Source organism: Podarcis raffonei, chromosome 7 (genome assembly GCF_027172205.1).
Source record: "Podarcis raffonei isolate rPodRaf1 chromosome 7, rPodRaf1.pri, whole genome shotgun sequence".
Lineage (NCBI taxonomy): Eukaryota > Metazoa > Chordata > Lepidosauria > Squamata > Lacertidae > Podarcis > Podarcis raffonei.
In genome coordinates this window covers 34,769,402-34,791,101 of record NC_070608.1, presented here as the reverse complement: position 1 = coordinate 34,791,101, position 21,700 = coordinate 34,769,402, and the positions used below count along the sequence as shown (strand labels likewise).

General features: G+C 41.3%; 1 protein-coding gene and 1 long non-coding RNA gene across 3 annotated transcripts; one reads left to right on the top strand and one right to left on the bottom strand.

The window, feature by feature from the left end:
* The first annotated feature begins 7 nt into the window (after window positions 1-7).
* On the top strand, window positions 8-19,496 carry ADHFE1 (alcohol dehydrogenase iron containing 1). 2 transcript variants are annotated; one of them, XM_053395985.1, is made up of 14 exons: window positions 8-173; window positions 3,187-3,224; window positions 6,488-6,531; window positions 6,934-6,987; window positions 7,790-7,944; window positions 9,137-9,333; window positions 11,261-11,338; window positions 12,482-12,587; window positions 12,964-13,116; window positions 13,771-13,869; window positions 16,261-16,339; window positions 16,456-16,552; window positions 17,784-17,941; window positions 19,115-19,496. In XM_053395985.1, exons 1-14 carry the CDS (start codon window positions 19-21, stop codon window positions 19,196-19,198), a joined length of 1,497 nt encoding a protein of 498 aa, XP_053251960.1. In that variant the 5' UTR covers window positions 8-18; the 3' UTR covers window positions 19,199-19,496. The 2 variants fall into 2 exon arrangements, with proteins under 2 accessions (XP_053251960.1, XP_053251961.1); XM_053395986.1 differs by lacking the exons at window positions 8-173; window positions 3,187-3,224 and adding an exon at window positions 5,373-5,600.
* LOC128417397 (uncharacterized) lies at window positions 16,333-20,826 on the bottom strand. Its single transcript, XR_008331455.1, has 3 exons — window positions 20,415-20,826; window positions 19,713-19,816; window positions 16,333-16,560 (listed from the first exon to the last, which is right to left on the bottom strand). It is a non-coding gene; the product is annotated as an uncharacterized LOC128417397 (long non-coding RNA).
* Between the last annotated feature and the right edge of the window lie 874 nt (window positions 20,827-21,700).

Genomic DNA, 21,700 nt, shown 5'->3' with positions numbered 1-21,700 from the left:
GTTCGGGGAAAGGCTCCAATGAGCAAATACTTCGAGGTGAACGACCGTTCCTGCCTCTCCCCTTCCAAGGTTTGCACAACTTCCCATCATGCCTCGGGGGCCCAAGTAGTTTCAGCCATGGCAGGAGGACGCGATAGGGTGGGATATTTGCTGAAGCAATTGCAACGGGCATCGTAAGTGTTTTGCGCCTTCCCCTGTTCCTCGCGTGACAGCGCCTAATAAAGCCATCTTGCTTCCCACAAAGTTTTAATCAGCTGGAGAAGCTCAGCCCCTTTGCAGCCTTACAAAAGCATAACGAGGGTTTGAGGAATCTGCAGGTTCTAAAGTCGTGGAAGCGGGTGAATTTTAAGAAACATGCCCCACCCTATATTTGGAAGTTGTCCACTAACGTGGCCATTTCTGTTTTCCTTTTTGCTGAGTGAAAGGGAGAGCAGAAAGATAGAGGTTTTTTGTTTTTTCCCCAAAACATCTGCTTGTTTCAAAAGAGTACTTAGAGATGACCAAATTGGACTTTGGTGTTTGCTGAAACTTTATAGCAGCTTTGGACAGAAAAACGAAACAAAACTACAGACCTAGTACGAGTTCATTATAAAAATATATTATTGTCATTTGGGCATACCATTGCTTCTGATGAGCTTTTCCTTGGAAGGAGATCCATAGGTTTATAATAGGAATTTTCTATTATACAACTTGAGCATATAAAATTCTGCATTATGTGGAGGAAATGGATAGTTTCTTCCTCTCTCAAAAATGCAAAAGTTTGGGCTGTCCCATGAAAATGACCGGTAGCAGATTCAGGACAGATAAAAGAAAGTACCTCCTTACAAAATTGATAAATGGATATTGCTGCCACTAACTGGAAATGCATACAAATTAAGACCCAGACAAAATGTTTCCTGGGAGATGTTATGAAAGACTCTAGGTAATCAAAAATATTTTTTATCCCATTCAATCACATTGAAATTTCAAAATATCTGTTTACAAAGTCCCAAAATAAATTTACTTATATAAGGACTCTTGTGCTCCCAAATCTGCATCCTCCTCCACATTCCTTCCTTCTCACACACCAGATCCCTCTTCCCTTTCCTGGCTTCTGTCACCATAGGTAAAGGTAAAGGGACCCCTGACCATCAGGTCCAGTCATGGCCGACTCTGGGGTTGCAGCACTCATCTCGCTTTATTGGCCGAGGGAGCGGGCGTACAGCTTCTGGGTCATGTGGCAGCATGACTAAGCCGCTTCTGGTGAACCAGAGCAGCACACGGAAACGCCGTTTACCTTCCCGCGGTACCTATTTATCTACTTGCACTTTGACGTGCTTTGGAACTGCTAGGTTGGCAGGAGCTGGGACCAAGCAACGGGAGCTCACCCCGTCGCGGAGATTCGAACCGCCAACCTTCTGATCGGCAAGTCCTAGGCTCAGTGGTTTAACCCCCAGCGCCACCCGAGTCCCTCCTCTGTCACCATAGTTCGCCTCTAAACTATGGTGTACTAGGAAGTGGCTTTGAAAATCATGATTTGGAACCATTTCTGGTTAGTGCTAAAAATAGCTTTGCCTAACTTTGAGATCCAGCAGATAATACCTAGACAAAATAGAAAAGGCAAGAGGAAGACTGTTCTGTTCCTAGTTTTCTGAAACATGATTTAGAGAATAGCCAATGTGATGTTTGAATGGAGCAAAGCTGTTGCTGAAGATGAATAAAACTAAAGCAGAAAAGATCATAGCTTAGCGACAGAGCACAATGTTTTGCATGAAAATGGCCCCATGTTCAGTCTCTGGAATCTCCTGAGACTATGGAGAGCCTCTGCCAGTCAGAGTAGGCAGTACTAGGCAAGATGCAGGAATAGGGTTGTCTGATATGAGACAACTTCCTTTGCTCCTATGAATAGGATACGCTTCATTCCACTGAGTAAACTGGCATAGCATCAGGCTGCACTGCTGAATCCCTATCATATTTGCTAGAATGTAGCTTATGCTGAACTCGGGTGAACTCGTTTTTAAGTAAATATGTATAAGGTCAGGCCAAATCATAAGGACTATTTTACTTGGGCATAAATTCCACATGAACCCTAATGGTGGTTAGGACTGGGTCTAAAATAACAGTGAAACCTACTCTGGGTCTCGGAGTAGGGTGCTCAGAAGGAATCCACAATAAATACAAAAATTTATGGATTCTGTGTTAATTGGACGAGACAAGAAGTAAAATAGAAATGTTGTTCTGAGCAAAGAAGCATTTCCATTCATGCTTTAGAAACAAGAAGAGGTGGAGAATCTTACTTTACAGTTGGCATTCCTAAATGGGCATGCTCTCTTTATAGGTTTAAATTGTCTTCAAATTACATTGGAGCTTTGTACAAACATTTGTAAACAGGTTTAACGGGTGAGCGTTCCGGCAAGAAAAAGTATCACCACTTTGAGACACTAGATGGCAGGATACATTTGCAAGAGAAACAGTGCAATATTAACAAATTCATTATATTAATATATTAGTTACTTATATGATGCACACACTGTGCACTCATGCATACATGGGTTGCACATATCTGATTTTTCTGTGCATGTCGATCCACACATGGGCACTTTCAATTCAACTTTGATCTCTGTGTTTTCCATTTACACTGGTGGATTGTGCTTGATGGGATGGCATGTATTCACACTGTGTCTTATCCCCTCCCCTCAGAACTTCCACATCCTCCTTGAGTTCCAGAAACCCGTGGGCATTTGTTTACCTGTGTAGTTTTGGGGTTTGTTTTAGATGCAAGTTTTCTGATATACCGGACTTGTACAAAACAGTGGTTTTAAAAAATATATGACGTGCACCGGCATCCCACTAAGGAGTGCTCTGCCACTGGAGATAGGGGGTGTGGTGCTAGATGGCATCATCCAGTAAAATGTCATGACACAGTTAAAAAGAAACCCCACACAATGTGCTTCAATGCATCCATGTAATTTTATGTTGGACTTTTTTGTACTTATCACGCTATTCACAGATAATGAAATTCAGAAGCATTGGGATCAAATGTGCGAAAAGTGTATGCTCCCACTTGGGTGAGGACAGATTAAACACACACACACAAGATGCATCCATCCACTTTGAACTGCCATGTGTAAGCAGCCAATGCTGATGAACTCCTTACTTTTCCAGTGCTTTGTTACACAAATAATTTCCCCTCTTTCCTTTCATTAGATGTATGTGTCCTGCTCATTCCCACACATATACTCAAGGTAAGGCTGTCCTTGTTTTGTGTCTTTATGTCAATTATTCCAGTTCCCATTAAACAGTCATTAGGATGCAAACTAGATCAACAATACCTCTCAAGAGAAAACTAGTTTAGTGGTAATTAGATACAAAATAGCCAGCCAAAAACCCCAAATATATGTGCATAGTAGTGATCCAGTCCACAGTATTTGCTAAGTGTCTTCCGGGCCGCCCTGGATGTCATCACTGAGGGGGGTGACATTCGGCGCACCGCCTGCCTGCAACTCCCAAGCCTACCCCAAGCTATTGGGTTAAGGGGGGGGAGCTGCCCCGCTTTGCCAGCGGCATTCCCCCCTCCCCATTTGTTTTGACACGTTGGGGGAGGCTTGGAAGTCATGGGTGGGTGGCGCGCAGAATGTCCTCTGTGGGCAGCTTGCTCCGCCCCCGTGGGTAGCTTGCTCTGCTATTGGCTGCAGGGTGCGCACGCCGCTCCAGGCACCCAAGCGGCTATTCCGCGCCTGCGAGGGCACCCTCCATGCCATGCCCCCCTCGGGAGTGCACCCACCCTGGGCAGCACGGGCATATGCTCCGCCGCTGTCCCCCCCCCAATGCCGCAGATATTGAGCTTCCTTGAGCACGCACACAAAAAGCCATTACCTTACTGTAGCCTTACTGAATTGGACATACTGCTCTCATTGGAAACCTCTTGCACAAATATGGATGTATCTAGCAAGACCCCATGGGCTACCCATGTCCCCCACTGATGATCCATGCAGTTGCCACCGCACCACCCTTTCCACCTGTATTTGGCCAGCATGTGAAAGGGCCAGAGTTCCCTTTGCCTGGAGAAGCTCCATGTGTGTACTGGTGTACCTGTGTAGACCTTCTTCACACACAGTGTGCAGACTGCAACACATGGATGTAGCGCACGTCAGCAGCAGGGAACAGGGCTGGTGCATTGGCCCTCCTCCTCCTCCTTACATGTTCCTTCAGCATGGGAGGAGGTTGCCTGAACACACACCATTTATGCCCGCACTATGCATTTAATGCCGTATCCGACCATTTTAAACAGCCATGGCTTCCCACAAAGAATCCCTCTTTCCTGGAAACTCTGGGAATTGTAGCTCTCTGAGGGGAATAGAGGCCTTCTAACAAGTCTGAGCACCATTAGCAGATTACAGTTCCCAGGATTCTTTGTGGAAGCCATAATTGTTTAAAGAGGTATGATACTGCTTTAAAAGTATGATGTAGATGGGACCTGAGTCTTAAATGAGCTAGAATTTAGTAGTCTCAGTGCACCCAGTCCCATGGCAATGGTGAAGCGTAAGGAGGTGTGACCCTGATAAGTGCACAAATGGGAGATCATTAGGAGCTGTATGTGAATTGCTCTGAGTTTTCTAAGGATGAACAAGACATACGCCATCTACAAACACTTGTTTGAGATTTGTGCTGTGGGATTAAGCAGAACTGAACATGATTTACAAAGTAAACATTGCAGGTTATGGAAGAATCCACATGTATATTGCTAGTCCGTTGCCTTGTTGTTTTTGTTGCCATTAAGCATGCCACTTGCAATATTTTAATAGAAAAGCAGCCTATACTTTTTTTAATTGCAAAATTATAAACATTCTTCGACAGCGGTGAGATTGTAAAGGAGTGACTTTACTGTGACTCCTCCTAAAGAAACATTCTACGCTTCATAAGTATATCTAGTCCAAGGGAAACAATATAGTTTTCCAAGCTCAATAAAGCCTTTAACGAAAGCTTTGCTCTGCCAAATAATAAAGCAGCAGGAGATCTATCATACCATCAAAACAAAATAGTGTAAGTGGCTTGGACATGTCTTTGGGATGTCAAATTAATTACGAAAATGACAACAGACTCAGACATTAGGGGAAATCAACCATGAACGGGGCTGGTGAGAGATGGTAGGAAAAGTAGCCAAGGGTAGCAGACTTAAGCATGAATAGGGAGCACAAAAAGGATTTTTAATATATTTATGGGTTTAATTATTTGGGTCACCACTCCAGTGCACCCCAAAGTATCTGTAGGCTCATTATCATTGCTTCACTCATTGGCCATGAATTCAAACACTAAATATTTAATTCAGCTACCAGACAGAAGGAGTGGTTTGTTCTTTGACTGGGGTAAGAAGGGCAAGATTTGACTTTTTGTATGTGGTGGGGGTTCTCCATCTTTCTGTGTCTCTCCGCCTCTCCTTGTGTATCCCACTGTGGAAGAAGCTAGTGACCGTGCAGGTTTTTTTCTATGAAATTTGAAAGGATAGTTCTGAGTAGAAATTGAAAGATTAAAGTGAAAGTCTAGAATTTCTATGCAAGAGACATTGTGAGAACTCCCAGCAACAATGGCTCTGCTGCTCCCACAGAATGAGACTCACAAAGGTGAGATGATATATTTTATTGGGCCAGCAGGCCTCTGAAATCCTGGAAGAAAGTATCTAAACTATGTATCCTTCATCAGACCAGTGTTACTAGCAAAAGAAAAATAAAGCAAAGCGTATAAGAGATATGATCTACTTTTAATAACAAGGACAAGCTGGAAGGTTTTGAGGAGAGACTGCATTAGCTGGATTGCAGAGAATTTTGTCTTTCTGGAGACTTATTTTTCTTACAGATTTCCCCAGTGGTGAAGTAGTAATATCCATTGCCCATCTTTCCTCCCTTCATTTGAACTCAGTTTCTTTTTACCAACAACAACAACAACACAACATTAAATTTTATGAGACATGGACAGATGTTACTTGCAAGGTTCAGGAATACAGCTTCCAAACTGCTAAGATCAAGCAAAAGGCATATTATTGGTATGATTTGATACCTGGCAACACCTCGCTGTTATCTTCTTTTTAAAAATTCAGAGCTGCCAGAGGGATTCTAGTTGAAAATGTTTATGAAGGGCAGATTTATACATGGTAGCTGGCTGCATGTAATCACCTCAGGAACACGTGGGGCTGTGCCTGGCTCGTGGCCAAGCTGTGCTCATATGGAGGTGCCATTTGTGTGAATTGTGGCCTCTGTGTGGGTGCTATACATGTGACTGCCACTGTTTTCATGTCAGTAATGTCATGTTTTGAAGTGAGCAAGTACATATTAATGGTGAACACTAAAAAAAACAAAAATCCCAAAGATGGCACATTAACATCTTGGGGTTTATAATTCAAAAGAAAATATATATATCCATTTAATAGGAGCTTTTTAAAAACATAAGCAAAGATGTGTCTTCCTGTGCTGTGCCAGGGCTTGCTAACTTTGATGAATAATTTCTTTTCCAGGTATTGAACATGCTGCTACGGGGAAAACAGACTATGCGTTTGAGGTAAACTTAATTAAGTTTGACAACTATATTTGAAACAATACAGTGGTACCTTGGGTCTCGAACTTAATCTGTTCTGGGAGTCCATTCGACTCCAAAACCATTCAGAAACCAAGGCGCGGCTTCTGATTGGCTGCAGGAGCTTCCTGTTCTCAAATGGAAGCCGCTTTGGATGCTCGGCTTCCAAAAAACATTCTCAACCCAGAACACTTACTTCCTGGTTTGTGGCATTCGGGAGCCGATTTGTTCGACAACTGAGCCGTTCGAGAACCAAGGTGCCACTGTATTGTGCTCATTTTAAACCCACTATTTCTTGAATATATAATATTGGTTATTTTAAAATATGAGTTTTGTAGGCTCCATACAACCTCTTTTCTGAAATGTATTATTTCTTGACTTTTACAGATGGCTGTTTCCAGTATCCGATATGGAGAAGGAGTTACTAAAGAACTGGGCATGGTAATTACATATTATCACTAGGGCTGTTATTTGATTTTTTATTAAAAAATAGCATTTATAAATAATTGTGCGTTTTAGCTACATTAGAAAAAATATACTTCTGAATCCTAAAGTTTACTGCATCTACAAGGTGGAGCTTAAGACAGGGACCAGCTTCTGCATTATTGCAACCAAGAAGTTTAGGATTGTGGGCAGATACATTACTGCAAATGTTAATGGCTATATGTTGTCTCTCTGGTGAATTATCTTCATATGGAGATTAAATTAATTGCCATCATTTAAAAACTGAGCAGACTCTTCTTTTCCAGTGAATGGGAAGCTGTCTTGAGCACCATTTGGTAGAAAGGTAGGGGTATAAATTTAACAAATAATTACAGCAATCCACCCAAGGAATCAAATTTACACAAATAAATCAAGTTTACTGTCTATTGCAATCTCATGTTCTGGAAAAGATGGGGGGGGGGGACTCACAGTGACCAGTCAGATAACAAGTGGGATATGTAGAATTTTGTGTTGGAAGGTTTCTTTTCCTTTGGGTTGTTGTTTAGTCGTTTAGTCGTGTCCGACTCTTCGTGACCCCATGGACCAGAGCACGCCAGGCACTTCTGTCTTCCACTGCCTCTCGCAGTTTGGTCAGACTCATGTTTGTAGCTTTGAGAACACTGTCCAACCATCTCGTCCTCTGTCGTCCCCTTCTCCTTGTGCCCTCAATCTTTCCTTTGGGATTGGGGTTTGTTTGTTTGTTTGTTTGTTTGTTTCCTTTTTCTTTTCTTTGGTTTTAACTACTTTTTCCTCACGGTAGGACCTGCAGAATTTGGGTGTTAAAAAAGTCTGTGTGATGACTGATAAGAACCTTTGTCGTCTCCCTCCCATGCAAGCAGTCTTGGATTCTCTGACAAAAAATGGTATAAATTTCCAAATATACGACAATGTAAGGGTGGAGCCAACAGACCAGAGGTACTACTTTTCTTTTATATTTGTGCCACCTGCCCTTTTCTACTTTGCATCTAAGTTTCTGCAAAAAAGAGGCCTTGAGATCAGGACTTAGCAGCAACAGGGCTTCTACAGCTGTGCAACCAAGATGTTAAAACGCAGAGGACAGATGTTTACATTGTTCTATGACCTTAAATAAATTTACCTATTTTTGATTTCACAAGTAATCTTACAACACTGCATAGAAATCTATGGTTCTCCCCTCTCCAATACCAGTACAATGATAATTTAAGATCTGCGCTGGTTTTCTGTAGCTTCCTTAGCGCAATTCCCATACGAAGCCCTAGTCACACAAGTCCAGCATATTTAAGAGACCTTCTCCTTTTCATTTCTTTATGTTCCACCAGAATGTCTTAAGATTGGACAGGAATCTTGACTATACTATTCATGCAAAAATTTGTGCTCTGTTGCTATAATACAATTGTGTAAAAAGTCCTGCCCTGCGCACTGAATGATGAGTGCTGCCATTTACAGCAATGCTGTACAATGCCTCCTCAGAGGCAAGCCCCACTGAGTTCAATGGGGTCTACTCCCAAGTAAGTGGGCATAGGCTTGTGAGCAGAAATAAATGTCTATTGGCAAAGGATGAGAAGAAAGAAGTGATACTGCCTTCAGGTGTCTTCTAAAAGTCAGATAGTTGTTTATTTCCTTGACCTCTGATGGGAGGGTGTTCCACAGGGCGGGCGCCACCACCGAGAAGGCCCTCTGCCTGGTTCCCTGTAACCTCACTTCTCACAGTGAGGGAACCGCCAGAAGGCCCTCAGTGCTGGACCTCAGTGTCCGGGCTGAACGATGGGGGTGGAGATGCTCCTTCAGGTATACTGGAGGATAATATATAACTTTTCACATTGATTTCATTAGGACCTAAATATATCTTAGCCAGAATCCAACCCACCAACTACTATATATGTGGAAATATTGCTTTCCCCCTACCTCAGCTTTCCTGAACACTGGGTTCCCAATGCCCTCTTTATTAGATGCTCTTTAAACTGCTGTTCAGGAGAAGAAAAATGGTTTTCATGCTTGCACACTAATGCATGTGCAATGGATGGTTTGTGTATGCTGGGATCTTTTGTGGTTTTAACTACGTTGTGACCCTCTGTGAGCTGTTGGGCAGAGCAGGGTAAAATGAACCAAATGTTCTTTTCTTTTCAAGTTTCATGGATGCCATCGAGTTTGCTAAAAAGGGGGAGTTTGATTCCTATGTTGCCTTAGGAGGAGGTTCAGTCATAGACACTTGCAAAACTGCTGATCTCTATGCATCCAGTCCAGAATCGGACTTCTTAGATTATGTCAATGCTCCCATTGGAAAAGGCAAGCCTGTCAAATTTGCTCTCAAGCCACTGATTGCAGGTAAGGAAAGTTGACATGATTGGGTGTGATTGTGAGATGATTGAGCTTGTCTGATGGTTTTGGTTCTTCGGTTCTCATTGCAAGGCTGGTTTAGCCCTGCTGATTGAAAGACTGTGTGTTGGAACTTAAAATAAGATGCTCTGAGCCCTTTGGAGAAAGAACAGGCTACTAGCATGATAAATCAATCAGCTAGATTAAATAAATTCACATGGGATAATAGCACTGCCCTTTTGGCAGTGCTGCTGCTCTCTGTGGTGTGAAGAATGGTATTATTATTTATTAAATGTGTATACCCCACTTCTTCTGAAGATCATAACATAAAAATACAAAATGAGAACACACACAAAAAATAATACAACCCCCCCCCCAATAACCCTCCTCCCACAAACTCATTTAAAAGGCCATAGAATGTTTAATCAGCCAAAGGCCTGGTTATAGAGAAACATTTTCACCGGGTACCTAATGTTTGTGCTAGACAAGCCTCCCTGTGGAGAGCATTCCACGAATGGGGAGCCAGGCAGAATAGGTCTGGTTCTCATGCTGCCACCCTCTGGACCTCTTGTGGAAGGGGTACAAGAAGAAGGGCCTCAGATGATGATTTCAGGGTCAAGATCAGTACATATGGGGAAGGCAGTCCTTGAAGTGGAACGTGTCCAGAGGAGGGCAACCGAAATGGTCAAAGGCCTGGAAACGATGCCTTATGAGGAGCGGCTAAGGGAGCTGGGCATGTTTAGCCTGGAGAAGAGGAGGTTAAGGGGTGATATGATAGCCATGTTCAAATATATAAAAGGATGTCACATAGAGGAGGGAGAAAGGTTGTTTTCTGCTGCTCCAGAGAAGTGGACACGGAGCAATGGTTCCAAACTACAAGAAAGAAGATTCCACCTAAACATTAGGAAGAACTTCCTGACAGTAAGAGCTGTTCGACAGTGGAATTTGCTGCCAAGGAGTGTGGTGGAGTCTCCTTCTTTGGAGGTCTTTAAGCAGAGGCTTGACAACCATATGTCAGGAGTGCTCTGATGGTGTTTCCTGCTTGGCAGGGGGTTGGACTCGATGGCCCTTGAGGTCTCTTCCAACTCTATGATTCTATGATTCTAAGTATTGAACAGTCCTGAGCCATTTAAAGCTTTATAGGTTAAAACCAGCACTTTGAATTGAGCCTGGAAACTAACTGGCAGCCAGTGCAGTCGGGCCAGGATCTGTGCAATATATTTAAACTGTCTTGTCCCAGTGAGCATCCTGGCTACCAAATTCCGCACCAGCTGAAGTTTCCGAACCGTCTTCAGAGGCATATAATGTGTTGCAGTAATCTAACCTAGACGTCACCAGAGCATTGATGACAGAAGTTAGGTTATCCCTGTCCAGATAAGGGCACAGCTGGGCCACCAGCCAAAACTGATGGAAGGCTGATGGAAAGATACGAAGTCTGATGGTATCAAAAGCTGCTGAGAGGTCAAGGAGAATGAATAGGGACACATTTCCCCTGTCTTTTTCCTGACAGAGGCCTTCATAAAGGGCAGCAGGGTGGGCGGTAAACCAGCAGAATGCCTAATCTGTCCCAATTGTCCAGTGCCAGCAATGGTAGCATATGAGAGCCTTCTCTGTGGTGGCCCCCAGATTGGGGAATGACCTTCCCACCACCACACTCAGTTTATTACCACAGTGGTACTGCTCTTTCCAGCAGTTTCCCACCACCCTGAATCCTTCCTCAGAATGGTACGTGATGAACTAGCAGCAGGGCTGGGGGTAGGGGAAATGACTGCCATCACCCAGAATATTAAGGGAAGAGCATTTTAAGAATCTCCATTTTTTGTCCCCTCCATGAAAATCTCCCCATTTTGCCGCTTGAGATCTAAGTTTCTAAGTTGATTTACGAAGTTGTGCATGTGTGTATACACTAATAAATTTAATTTGCTCTTTTCCAAAGTTCCTACTACTGCTGGGACTGGAAGTGAAACCACTGGGGTTGCTATTTTTGATTATAAAGAACTAAAAGTAAAAACTGGTAAGAATTGTATGTGTTTGCATCTGTTACCATGGTTCTTTTCTTCAATGTCATGGCTTGGTACTGCGTCAGAGTTTACAGTATCCAAGAAGACTTCCCCCAGCTGAGTAGTATTTTCTAATGTATTATAACATACATGATGTGGAAAGCTGCAGCTAAAGTCTTACTAGGGCCAAGCGATGACAATACATTTGTAGAAAACGTTGTGTGATGTGACCCTGCTAAGCAGCCTTGTTTCTCCCAACTCACCAAGTAGTGGTGGGAAGGAAAGACGCAAGGCTACCTTTTTGCAAGCAAAAGCAACAAAGCAGAGAAGTCACACCCTACCGTCGCTTGCAGACAGCAGCCATGTGCCTCCTACCCCCTTCAGTGGTGGGGAGGGAAGATAAAACTACTTTGCTTCAGAAAGCAGTAGACATGAAGCTATGACAACATCCCAAGTTGGAACCCTATACTAGGAATTTTGACAGGCGAACAAGACAACTCACCTGTCAATCATGTGGTGTCATAATGACATTGTGTGATTGACAGGTGGGCAGGCCCCACAGGTCAGTCAGTTGTTTGCACCTCCCCTTTCAGTCAAAGGATCTTTAAGGTAGCTGACAATAATTCCACACACTGGCTGATGGTAAGAGACCAGAGTATGCTTGCTTCCCTTCAGCTCAGTAGTCCCAGGACTATTGGCAGCTGGAACAGAGCATTCTTTCTGGCAGGGAAAGGGGAAGCAAGTTCCCCGAAGCTGCTCCTTACACTACTGAATGCATAGGACTGGGTTGGTCTCTTGCTGTAATGTTCTTCTGGAACAGCTACCTTCCAGTGACCCAGCTCTCTTGGTTAATGGCAGGGTAAAAGTGTGCTTATCTCCATAGCTACATAGCTACATAGATTTTTACAGGGCAAAGGCCCTTGTTTTCAGAGATTCTTGCTGAGATTCATTTTTTTAACAGTTCTTAATAAGAATTCAGCTAATCTGTTATTAGAAGTATGTACATCTGTATTTAGTTCTCCCCTTTCCCCCTGTTTCTGTGGCAGGTCTAATATTTCGTATGGTCAGTGTTTTTAAATAAATGTTAGTATAGTTTCAAAATAGTTTGAGAAAGTCCTTTTTTCAATATATCCATTTAATGTAATTTTCATGTTTAGGCATTGCTTCTAGAGCTATTAAGCCTTTCTTGGGCCTAATTGACCCTTTGCATACTCTCCATATGCCCAAACATGTGACAGCTAATGGTGGATTTGACGTGCTTTGGTAAGTATGTATTATAAGTAGTTTCGATTTTGATTTTATTTAGAAGACATTTTTATGTTTCTTGGGTGTGGGTATGTGTTGATGACCTTTTTTTAATTAAGCATTTAAGGGGGGGGGGAGTCTGACTTAACATTCCAGTTGTTAGGTGAATTCCTTGGGGTTTGCTTTTCTCTGATTTCCTGGTCCTTTTTGCCCTCTGGACATTGCCAGGCTACAAACCTTAAACTGGGAATTTGGGATTTAAGAATCAAATCAGAATAATCAGGGACAGTCACTCACTTCTAGTTTTTCAATGGTAGTGATTTCCAAATGCTAATGGGACAAGCCACCTCAGTTCAGAATGTTCTTTTTCCTCCTCCCCCCACCAACCTGCCAGCCATGCACTTGAATCATATACTGCTCTTCCCTACAATCAGCGCAGTCCTTGTCCTTCAAACCCAATGAACCGCCCAGCATATCAAGGAAGCAACCCTATCAGTGATATCTGGGCCATCCATGCATTACGGATCGTTGCTAAATATTTAAAGAGGTAAGAGTTCTATTTTATTAGGGTGCGTATAATTTTCTTTACTGAGCCCTGCAGTGGATTATTTGGAGGTAGAGAATTGTGGCAGAGAGAACTGGGATGTGTCTAATAACAGGGTTTTGCTTCCCAGGGCAAATTTTGGAAAGAGCATGTCAGTTAAGCAACTCAGACATATGTCATACAAAATTGCATAACTGAGGTCCCAGTCATAAAAAGAGAGAGAGGATGTAAACTTCTTCATGGCTCAAAGCGGCTAATTTGAGACAAATGCAATGGGAATAATGTGCTAGAAGTCATAGCACTCTCTTCTGACACCTGCTGTGATCATTACTAATAGATACTTAATGAGTTCCACTGACTTTGAAAAAGGGTTTTTCTCCTACAACACTTGATTTTGAGCATTGTCTTTCATGTGAAAAGCTGCTTTTTACAAGGTCAGATCATTTGTCCCATCACCTGATTGTTTAGAAGTAGATGTTAGGAATTGATCCTGGAACATTCTGCATTGCAGACATGTTTTCTGCCACTGAACAAGAGTCCTTTCCCCAACCAAGTAGGGTTTGTGGCTGTGAAACCAATGCAACAATAAACAAGTTGACCTCGTAGCCTCCTACAGTGCAATTTGCCTTTTGAATAACAGACTTGCGTTCCGCACAGAGCCATCAGGGATCCAGAAGATAAAGAAGCAAGGGCCAACATGCACCTGGCAAGTGCTTCTGCCGGCATTGGCTTTGGAAATGCTGGGGTACATCTTTGGTGAGTTGAGAACAATTTTTATTGCCCTCACATAACTGTTGTCTTTTTTGTTCCATTAAATGCAATAAAATGTGAATGCATTGTCCATGGGGAGGGCATGATCCGTGCTAGTTACAGTGTTCTGTCCAATGTGGCCTTTCCATTGTCAAGCAAAAGCGCTTAAAACTGGGCTTTAGCAGTTTAAAATATGCTTAAATGTATAATGCTCTATCTATTTCATTCATTCATTCATTCATTCATTCATTAAATGTCAATCCCATCCTTCCAAAGGAAGCCAAGGCAACTCTATATACCACCCTATACCCGAGGGTCTCAGGGCAGTTCACAGAATAAAGTCAAGATATAAAACCACAAAATACATAATAAAAATAAAAACAACAGCCCAATAGCACCCCCCAAAAAAGCCACATGATGGACTATATGGAATTGGCGGAAATGACTGGCAGAATCCGAGACCAGGGAGAAGAGTTGGTGGAAGAAGACTGGAAGAAATTCAAAGACTACTTGCAGAAATATTGTAAAATCAATGAATGTTAAAATGATGTTGGATTGAAAATAAGTGGCATTAGCAACAAAGTTAATAAGAATATGTAAAAATGGATAGATAATGGATGAAAATATTTAGCTATAATATGTTAAGATATAGAGTTAAGATAAATGAAAGAGGGTAAGGATTTGCTGAATCGATTATGTAAATGGGAATACAAAAAGGGGAGGTGTGAGGAGGTCAAGGAAACAAGCAAATGAGCCTTAAGATATCAAAAAATGGATTTGTTTTTAAATTTTTTCTTACCTATTTGCTTTTTTTGTATCTTGTATTTTATCTCTTTTTTCTTTTTTATGTATTTTTGTATTTTTTGTATTTTTTCTTATGTCTTTCTTTTTTATGCTCTCTTTTTATTCTGTAAACCTCTGTTTTTTGTAAAACCTTAAAAAATATTTTATAAAAAAAAAGCCACATTTAAAACAGCATAATTAACAAGAGAATAAAATATTATCATAAGCATGACATGGATGTTTGGCAGGCACAAAAAGAATCCAATATTTAGGATTTGTTATCAGGCATAGCAATGTCCCTCCGGCATAGCTGTCAACGTTTGCCTTTTTTTAAGGGAAATTCCCTTATTCCGAATAGGATTCCTCGCAAGAAAAGGGAAAAGTTGACAGCTATGCCTTCTGGCCTCCCCAGGAGTTTCGCCCCAGTAGAGCTGGGCGAGTCTGGGCCCCGTCAACTAGGCCAGGTGGAAAAGGCCTTTCAGGGAACAGCCTTCACAATTCACAGCCAGGCGATGTGAAAAAGGAGGTACCTTTTTTCACATGTGGTGGTCTTGTAATAAGGTTAAAGCTTACTGGGAAAGGATTATAATGAATTGAAAAAGATGTTTGAGATAACATTCATATATTTTAAAAAACCCAGAAGCTTTTCTCTTGGGAATTATAGGATTAGAACTACCCAAACAGTATAGAAATTTATTTATGTAGGCAACTACAGCTGCAAGAATGTTATTTCCCCAAAAGTGGAAGGATGAAGAGGCCCCGACGAAAGAAGATTGGATACAGAAACTGATGGAGTATGCAGAAATGGTGAAACTTGCCGGAATAAGAAATCAAGATTCTAAACTTTTTAGAAAGGAATGGAAGTGGTTTACTGAGTATTTACAAACTGTAAACAGATCAAGACATTGGCAGGATCATTGTAAAAACCTGCAATTTTAAATATATATATAAGAATAGGCAATTAAAAGAAGAAGTTAAGGCAATTTGGAGTACGCAGGAAAGGACAAAGATAAATGTAAGGAACTGCAGAAAGAGGGGGAAAGGAGCTGAAATTGAAAATGTTAAAACTTGATTAAATAATTGTTGCAATGCATATAAATGAAAATTGTTTTTAAAATGTAATAAAAGAAAAGAAAAAGAAACGCTGATCTGTCTTCCCCATACATAACCTGTATCCACTACATGCAGAGGTTACCATTTGGATGAGCAGCTACTTCACATGTGAAAAAGGGTATAACCCTATTTGTCTCCAGAATGAGAGATGTAGGGATATTTGCTTGTGCATTCAGGTGCAAATGGTAATCAACCTCTTCCTAAATTAGCTTCCATGCATACTTGCATGCAACACTTTTGGACACCCAAGTAATTCTGGATCAGGGACTTTTCCCCTTGTGTTGTTGTTACGAAAGGGTCATTGCCAAGGTGCCTCTTAACCCCTTGACCCAACTGAGACACCAGCAATGTCAGAGAGGCATTCATAAACCTCTTAGCGACTCTCTGCACCTCCTCCAATCAATTATATTCAAAATAAAGTTGAGTATTTTCTAGTTGCTTGTAGAGTTTATTTATGTTCCTACCTTTTCATACTAAAATGAAGGTTTTCTTTCCCTCTAGCCATGGCATGTCTTACCCTATTTCTGGCTTGGTGAAGAATTACAAAGCAAAGGATTACAATGTGGACCACCCTTTAGTGGTAACTACTTAATGCACTTAATTTGCCTGAAAATTATATTGCTGTTACTTTCAGCACTGAACTTTGAACAATATAGGTTGCCTGGTTAATGCAAGCTGTGCTTTTCTTTCCTGCAGCCGCATGGTCTTTCCGTTGTCCTCACGTCCCCAGCAGTGTTTACTTTCACAGCCCCGATGTGTCCAGAGCGTCACTTGGAGGCTGCACAGATAATGGGTATGATTCTGTTGATAAAATGTGAGAGTACATGCTTTCAAGGTTGATAGGCAAGATGTCATTCAGCCCTGCCAGGATCTGCACCTTTTTTATGTCTAATGCAACCGACATGCAATATTATTTTGTTTGAGGGTTCTCAAACTGGTATAAGGAGCTTTTGTAGGTGTGTTGTTGTTTTTGAACCAATGTCATCCTCTCCCCTCCCCAATGTAGTGGTATTTCCCCCAGTGGATGGGCACAAGCTGCTCCTAGGTCTGGGTCAGAAGCTGGGGTGAGGTTTGGGTGCAGAAGAGACCAAATCCATCTTAAATGTACAAGCTGAATTTGCCGGTATACAATTGAATCTCACCCACAAAACAGCAACCGTTGGGAACTGGACTCAGCTAATGTGTCAGATTTACTGACAAGCAAAACAAGTCTGGATTTGTATATTTTTTAAAAAGGAATTTGTTGATTTGTCCCTTAAAAAAGAAGAAACAAGCACTGACTCAGGTGCTTCCAGACAAGGGAATAATACTATAGTGGGGTCACTGCCATTTTTTTTTTAATCATGGGGTAAATTTGAATAAAATGGAGGTGTGGGGACATGGGCAATTTTATTCTAATTATGTTGTGTGGACACCGAAATATTTACTTGCATGAAGATCACCTGTTTCGCAATAAACACCTGTCTGGAAAAACCCTCTGACTCATAAAGGTTAGCCTGGACAGTTTTGATATCACAAACATCAATGTCTGATTCCTGGATTCCACTGATTTCATTACAATGACCTTCCTGTCCTATAGGTGTTTTGTGTTCATCAGAAGAATTAGTGACAGCAAGGGGCCCACAATCCTAACTTCAGTCTGCATGTGCATATCTGCCTTAAGCAATACTTAGTGAACACACGATAAAAATGCTAAGAGTGGCTGCACCTCTCATGGGTCACTCACAGTCTTTGTGTGTTTTCCACAATCTGTTGCCACCTATCAGACTGATGGTAGTAAAAGCATAATGGGCAGAACAATTGGTTCTCATGCCAGTTAACTTGTTTTTTTGTTGCTGCTGTTCTCTTCCAATTTAGATCTATATCATATTTTTAGACTCCTTTAATTGAGAAATAGTTTCATTCAGTTTATTTCATTTCATTTCATTTTTAGAGAAATGACTGCTTTGTGTGCGCACGCGCATTTAGTATATTCAGCTGAGGGGTCTCTCTTTATTTTCTCAAAGTTCCTCTTTTTATTTTAGGTGCTGACATCAGCACTGCCAAAACCAAAGATGCGGGTCTTGTTTTGGCAGACACTCTTCGGAAATTCTTATTTGATCTGAACGTTGATGATGGCTTATCTGCTCTTGGTTATTCTAATGACGATATCCCTTCCTTAGTCAAAGGTACCCTCCCTCAGGTAAGACAGGTGGCAAAGACCATTTCTCCTAAAATAAAACACTTACCTTTTTTTTAAAAAAAAAATCATTTATTTTTAAGATGCGAATATAAAAGATGGAATATCCTTATTATTAATATCAGTAAGTGATGCTTATATCAGTCCTAACCTAAACATACAGTATACATTTGTATAGCTGTCAAAACTGATACTTATAAGCCACACATTCAAACATACTGACAAATGTAGAAAGGGCAGTGAAATGTTCAGACCACTGGTGGGTGTAGATCCTTCCATTCTTGCAATATAAGTCACTCTGCAACCATAAGGGCTCAGAGGATTAAAATAAAACATTTACTGTAAACCTTTTCCTTTCTCGGCTTTGTTTCTCTGGCAGCAAACAAGTAACAATTGGATAAAATCCGTAATCCATTTTTATTTATGCTACGCAGAGCATTCATAGTAGGAGGCAGAGACTTCTCTTTTTATATTGACTTTTCTCCACACATTATTTTGTACATTCTGTGAGAAGGAACCACTAATGATAAACAGCTTTATATTCAGAAACCTGCTATGCCACTGCAACCATAGTTGAGTTTTTGGTCTCTGATTAGCTTGGTGATGTGAAGACTTCCTCCTAAATTCATTGTGCATAAGATTTCATATGTAGAATTGCTTCATACAAGGAGTGAAGAACCTCAGTCCTGTGAACCAAATCAGGCCTTCCAGGATTCTCTCTTGGCAATTTTCCCTTCATACCATATGAAGCCATACCCATTACCAGCCCTGTTCAATTCTTTCCTTGGGTGCTTTTGCCTGGCTGGAATTTGTCTTTGGACTGTGATAGTAATACCTATACCTTACCTGGATGGGAGATGGAAGAGTGTGTTTGTGTGTGTAGAAACTTCTGACTTACTTGTGGCTTGAATGCAGTCTACCATATAAAGGTTTGTCTGTTGCTCCTCACAATTTTGCCTCTGGCCTTGACCATCACAGTTCTTCATGAAGGAATGTGTCTGTCAGACTGAAAAAGCATCTCCACCCTATCTTTTAAACTGTAGCAAGGCATATGCTCCAATCAGTTACTAAGTTGTTAAAGAACTTTCAGCCTTAGTCATCAGTGTGTACTCAACTGTTGATGATTGCCAAAACCTTTACATAATTCAATTTATTTTTTGTTTTTGTTTTTTTAAGGAAAGAGTGACTAAATTATCTCCCCGTCCTCAGACTGAAGAAGAATTATCTGCCCTTTTTGAAGCTTCCATGAAACTGTATTAGATGTTCTTTTTAAAAAAGAATGCTTTCTTCAATTGCATCTAACTCACATGATGCAATTCAACTCATGACTGTCATATGAATGAGTGTAACTCCATATTCTAAATTGAAGAAATCTTGCTCATTTCTACATTTATTTGCAATCCAAAATATTTCTGCTTCCTTTATTGGTCCCTGGAACTAATCACTGATGGTTCTCCCTTGCCTTCCTAAGAACTGTACAGTAATTCACTTCCTAGCATGTCACATGAAGTGGTCCAGATATCACAGATACAAAAATAAAACTTTACAAGTTCAGAAAGTGCCGTCCTCTATAGCCACTTCACATTCAGAACTCCCTTTCATACAAAGGATGCTTTGTGTTTTTTATGACTGCCTTGAACTCTTGGCTCAATGAGACTGCTACCCACCCATTCTGTGTAAGGACTCTTTTATGGCCAAATACCGGATGTGGGTCTGTAAGTCAATTTATTGCTTGTAAAAGAGGTTGGGAGGAGGTGAAATGCTTTCTGCTTACCCCAGATCGGTGTATCACTCAGCTAATAGGCATGCAAACTTCAATGTCAATATATGTCCACACTCTCTCGGAGAGCTTTTGCAGCTCAGACTTTTCCATGGGCTCTTAGGTCAAATGAGAGGAGAGAAGGGGAAAAAAAGCATAATTGAATTGTTGGCGATTAATAAACACGCACAACTGCCACCACTACACTTCTTTTGCCTCAGAAAAACCCAGTTTTAGGCAGCAGCTCAAGATGTGTTAGGGCATATACACACTACAAGCTTGAAGGGCTTTGTCACAGACTCTAAGAAATGTAATGAGGGGATCTCTAACTGTTTATGTTGAACATCGTCAAGAAACAAATGCCCAAAACTCTTAAAGCCACGATAGCTGTAGCAATTTGATGCTGGTTTAAATTTGGGGTAATAGATCTTTTCTTATTCAGTGTCGTAAGGCAGGATCACATGTGAAAGTACATATGTACAGTATGCACTATCCCTAACAAGTCATGAAACACTGAGGGCCAGCAGCAAACCTGATTGCCATTGGCTAAATGTTAGCAGGAAGTTGCAAGAGCCAATTCTAGCTCTCTAATAAGAGTACCTTTACAGATCTGTGCACATAATTTTGCTAATGTATCTGTCCCAACTACTCATTACATTTTCACAGGAACGTCTTAAAAATGTACTCTGTGTGGAGCAGATTTCCAGCCAGACTTACCCTGAGAAGGGGCTTGTTTTGCTTAAAAGTCTCGTCCACATGGAGCAGTGAGGGCCCTCTGTTAGTCACCTCACTGCCCTTTGAGCTGAATGTTGTGCTTTTAATGAGATACACAAACTTGAATGTTGGTCCCAGAGGCCTTAATTTCACTACTTGGCATTCAGATGCTGATTTACAGCTGCAGCTAAAATGGGTAACACATCTTAAAGATTGATTGATTGATTGATTGTCAGGGTCGCCAGTGTGCGGCTGCCCCCTCTCCATTGTTGTGTCACTTGCTTCTCTGCCCTCGAAGGGCACCAGCCATTGTCTGACATAGTTGGTGTTGCTGTGGACACAGCTTAGAATCTGACTCTTGCACTGCATATATATCTTCGTTCTTCAGAGAAAGAACTGCTACAATACAAAACAGAGATTGGAAATCATGGCTGCTGCTCTCTGTTTAGGCACAAAAGCAGGGGAAATAAGGGAGATTTTCAGTCATTTAATTAAAAAGAAACACAAAACATTTTCATCTCTAGATTACAAAATTAGATACTTGGTGCTGGCTCTGGAGTACTTTAATAGTACAGACTAAGACCTGGGAGACCTGGGTTCAAATCCCCACTCAGCCATGAAGCTTACTGGGTGACTTTGGTCCACTCACTGCCTCCCAGTCCTAGCCTACCTTTCAAGGTTGTTGTGGGGATTAATTTAGGAGGGGGAGAACCATGCACACCGTCTTGAGTTCCTTGGAGAAAAAAGGTATGATATGAATGCACTTTTATAAATAAAATAATATTCTTCTCTTCTCACAATGCCAAACTTGTGTTCAAAGTTATGCCTTAAAATCCTGGGTTTGCTTTGCACCATTTTTCTTTTCAATGGTTTAATTGTGCAACACTTCAGTTCACGGTCCCAGTCCAAAAATACCTGCAGTTTATCCTTATCATACCGACAAGTTAATAGAAGTAGGCTCAGTAGCTCAGTAAGGATCAGATTTACTGTTATGCAACTGAGTATGAAATCCAATGAGAATGATACCATTAAAGACTTAGATTTGATAACACACCCTGCCTGTTGGAAGGATATTAGATGGTGGCCTATTCTCTTTAGATAGTTGCTGCTGATTTTAAATCAGGACCAATGGCAGTAGTTTGCATGGTTAATAAAATGGGGCAGTTCTAGGTTTTTTATATTCCTGGAGGCAACAGGCCATGGAAGCCATTCTCTCTCATTCTTGATGGGTTTATAATTAGTTATGGGAACTCCTCAAATGTCCAGAGGTCCTTCAACATTCCTTCATT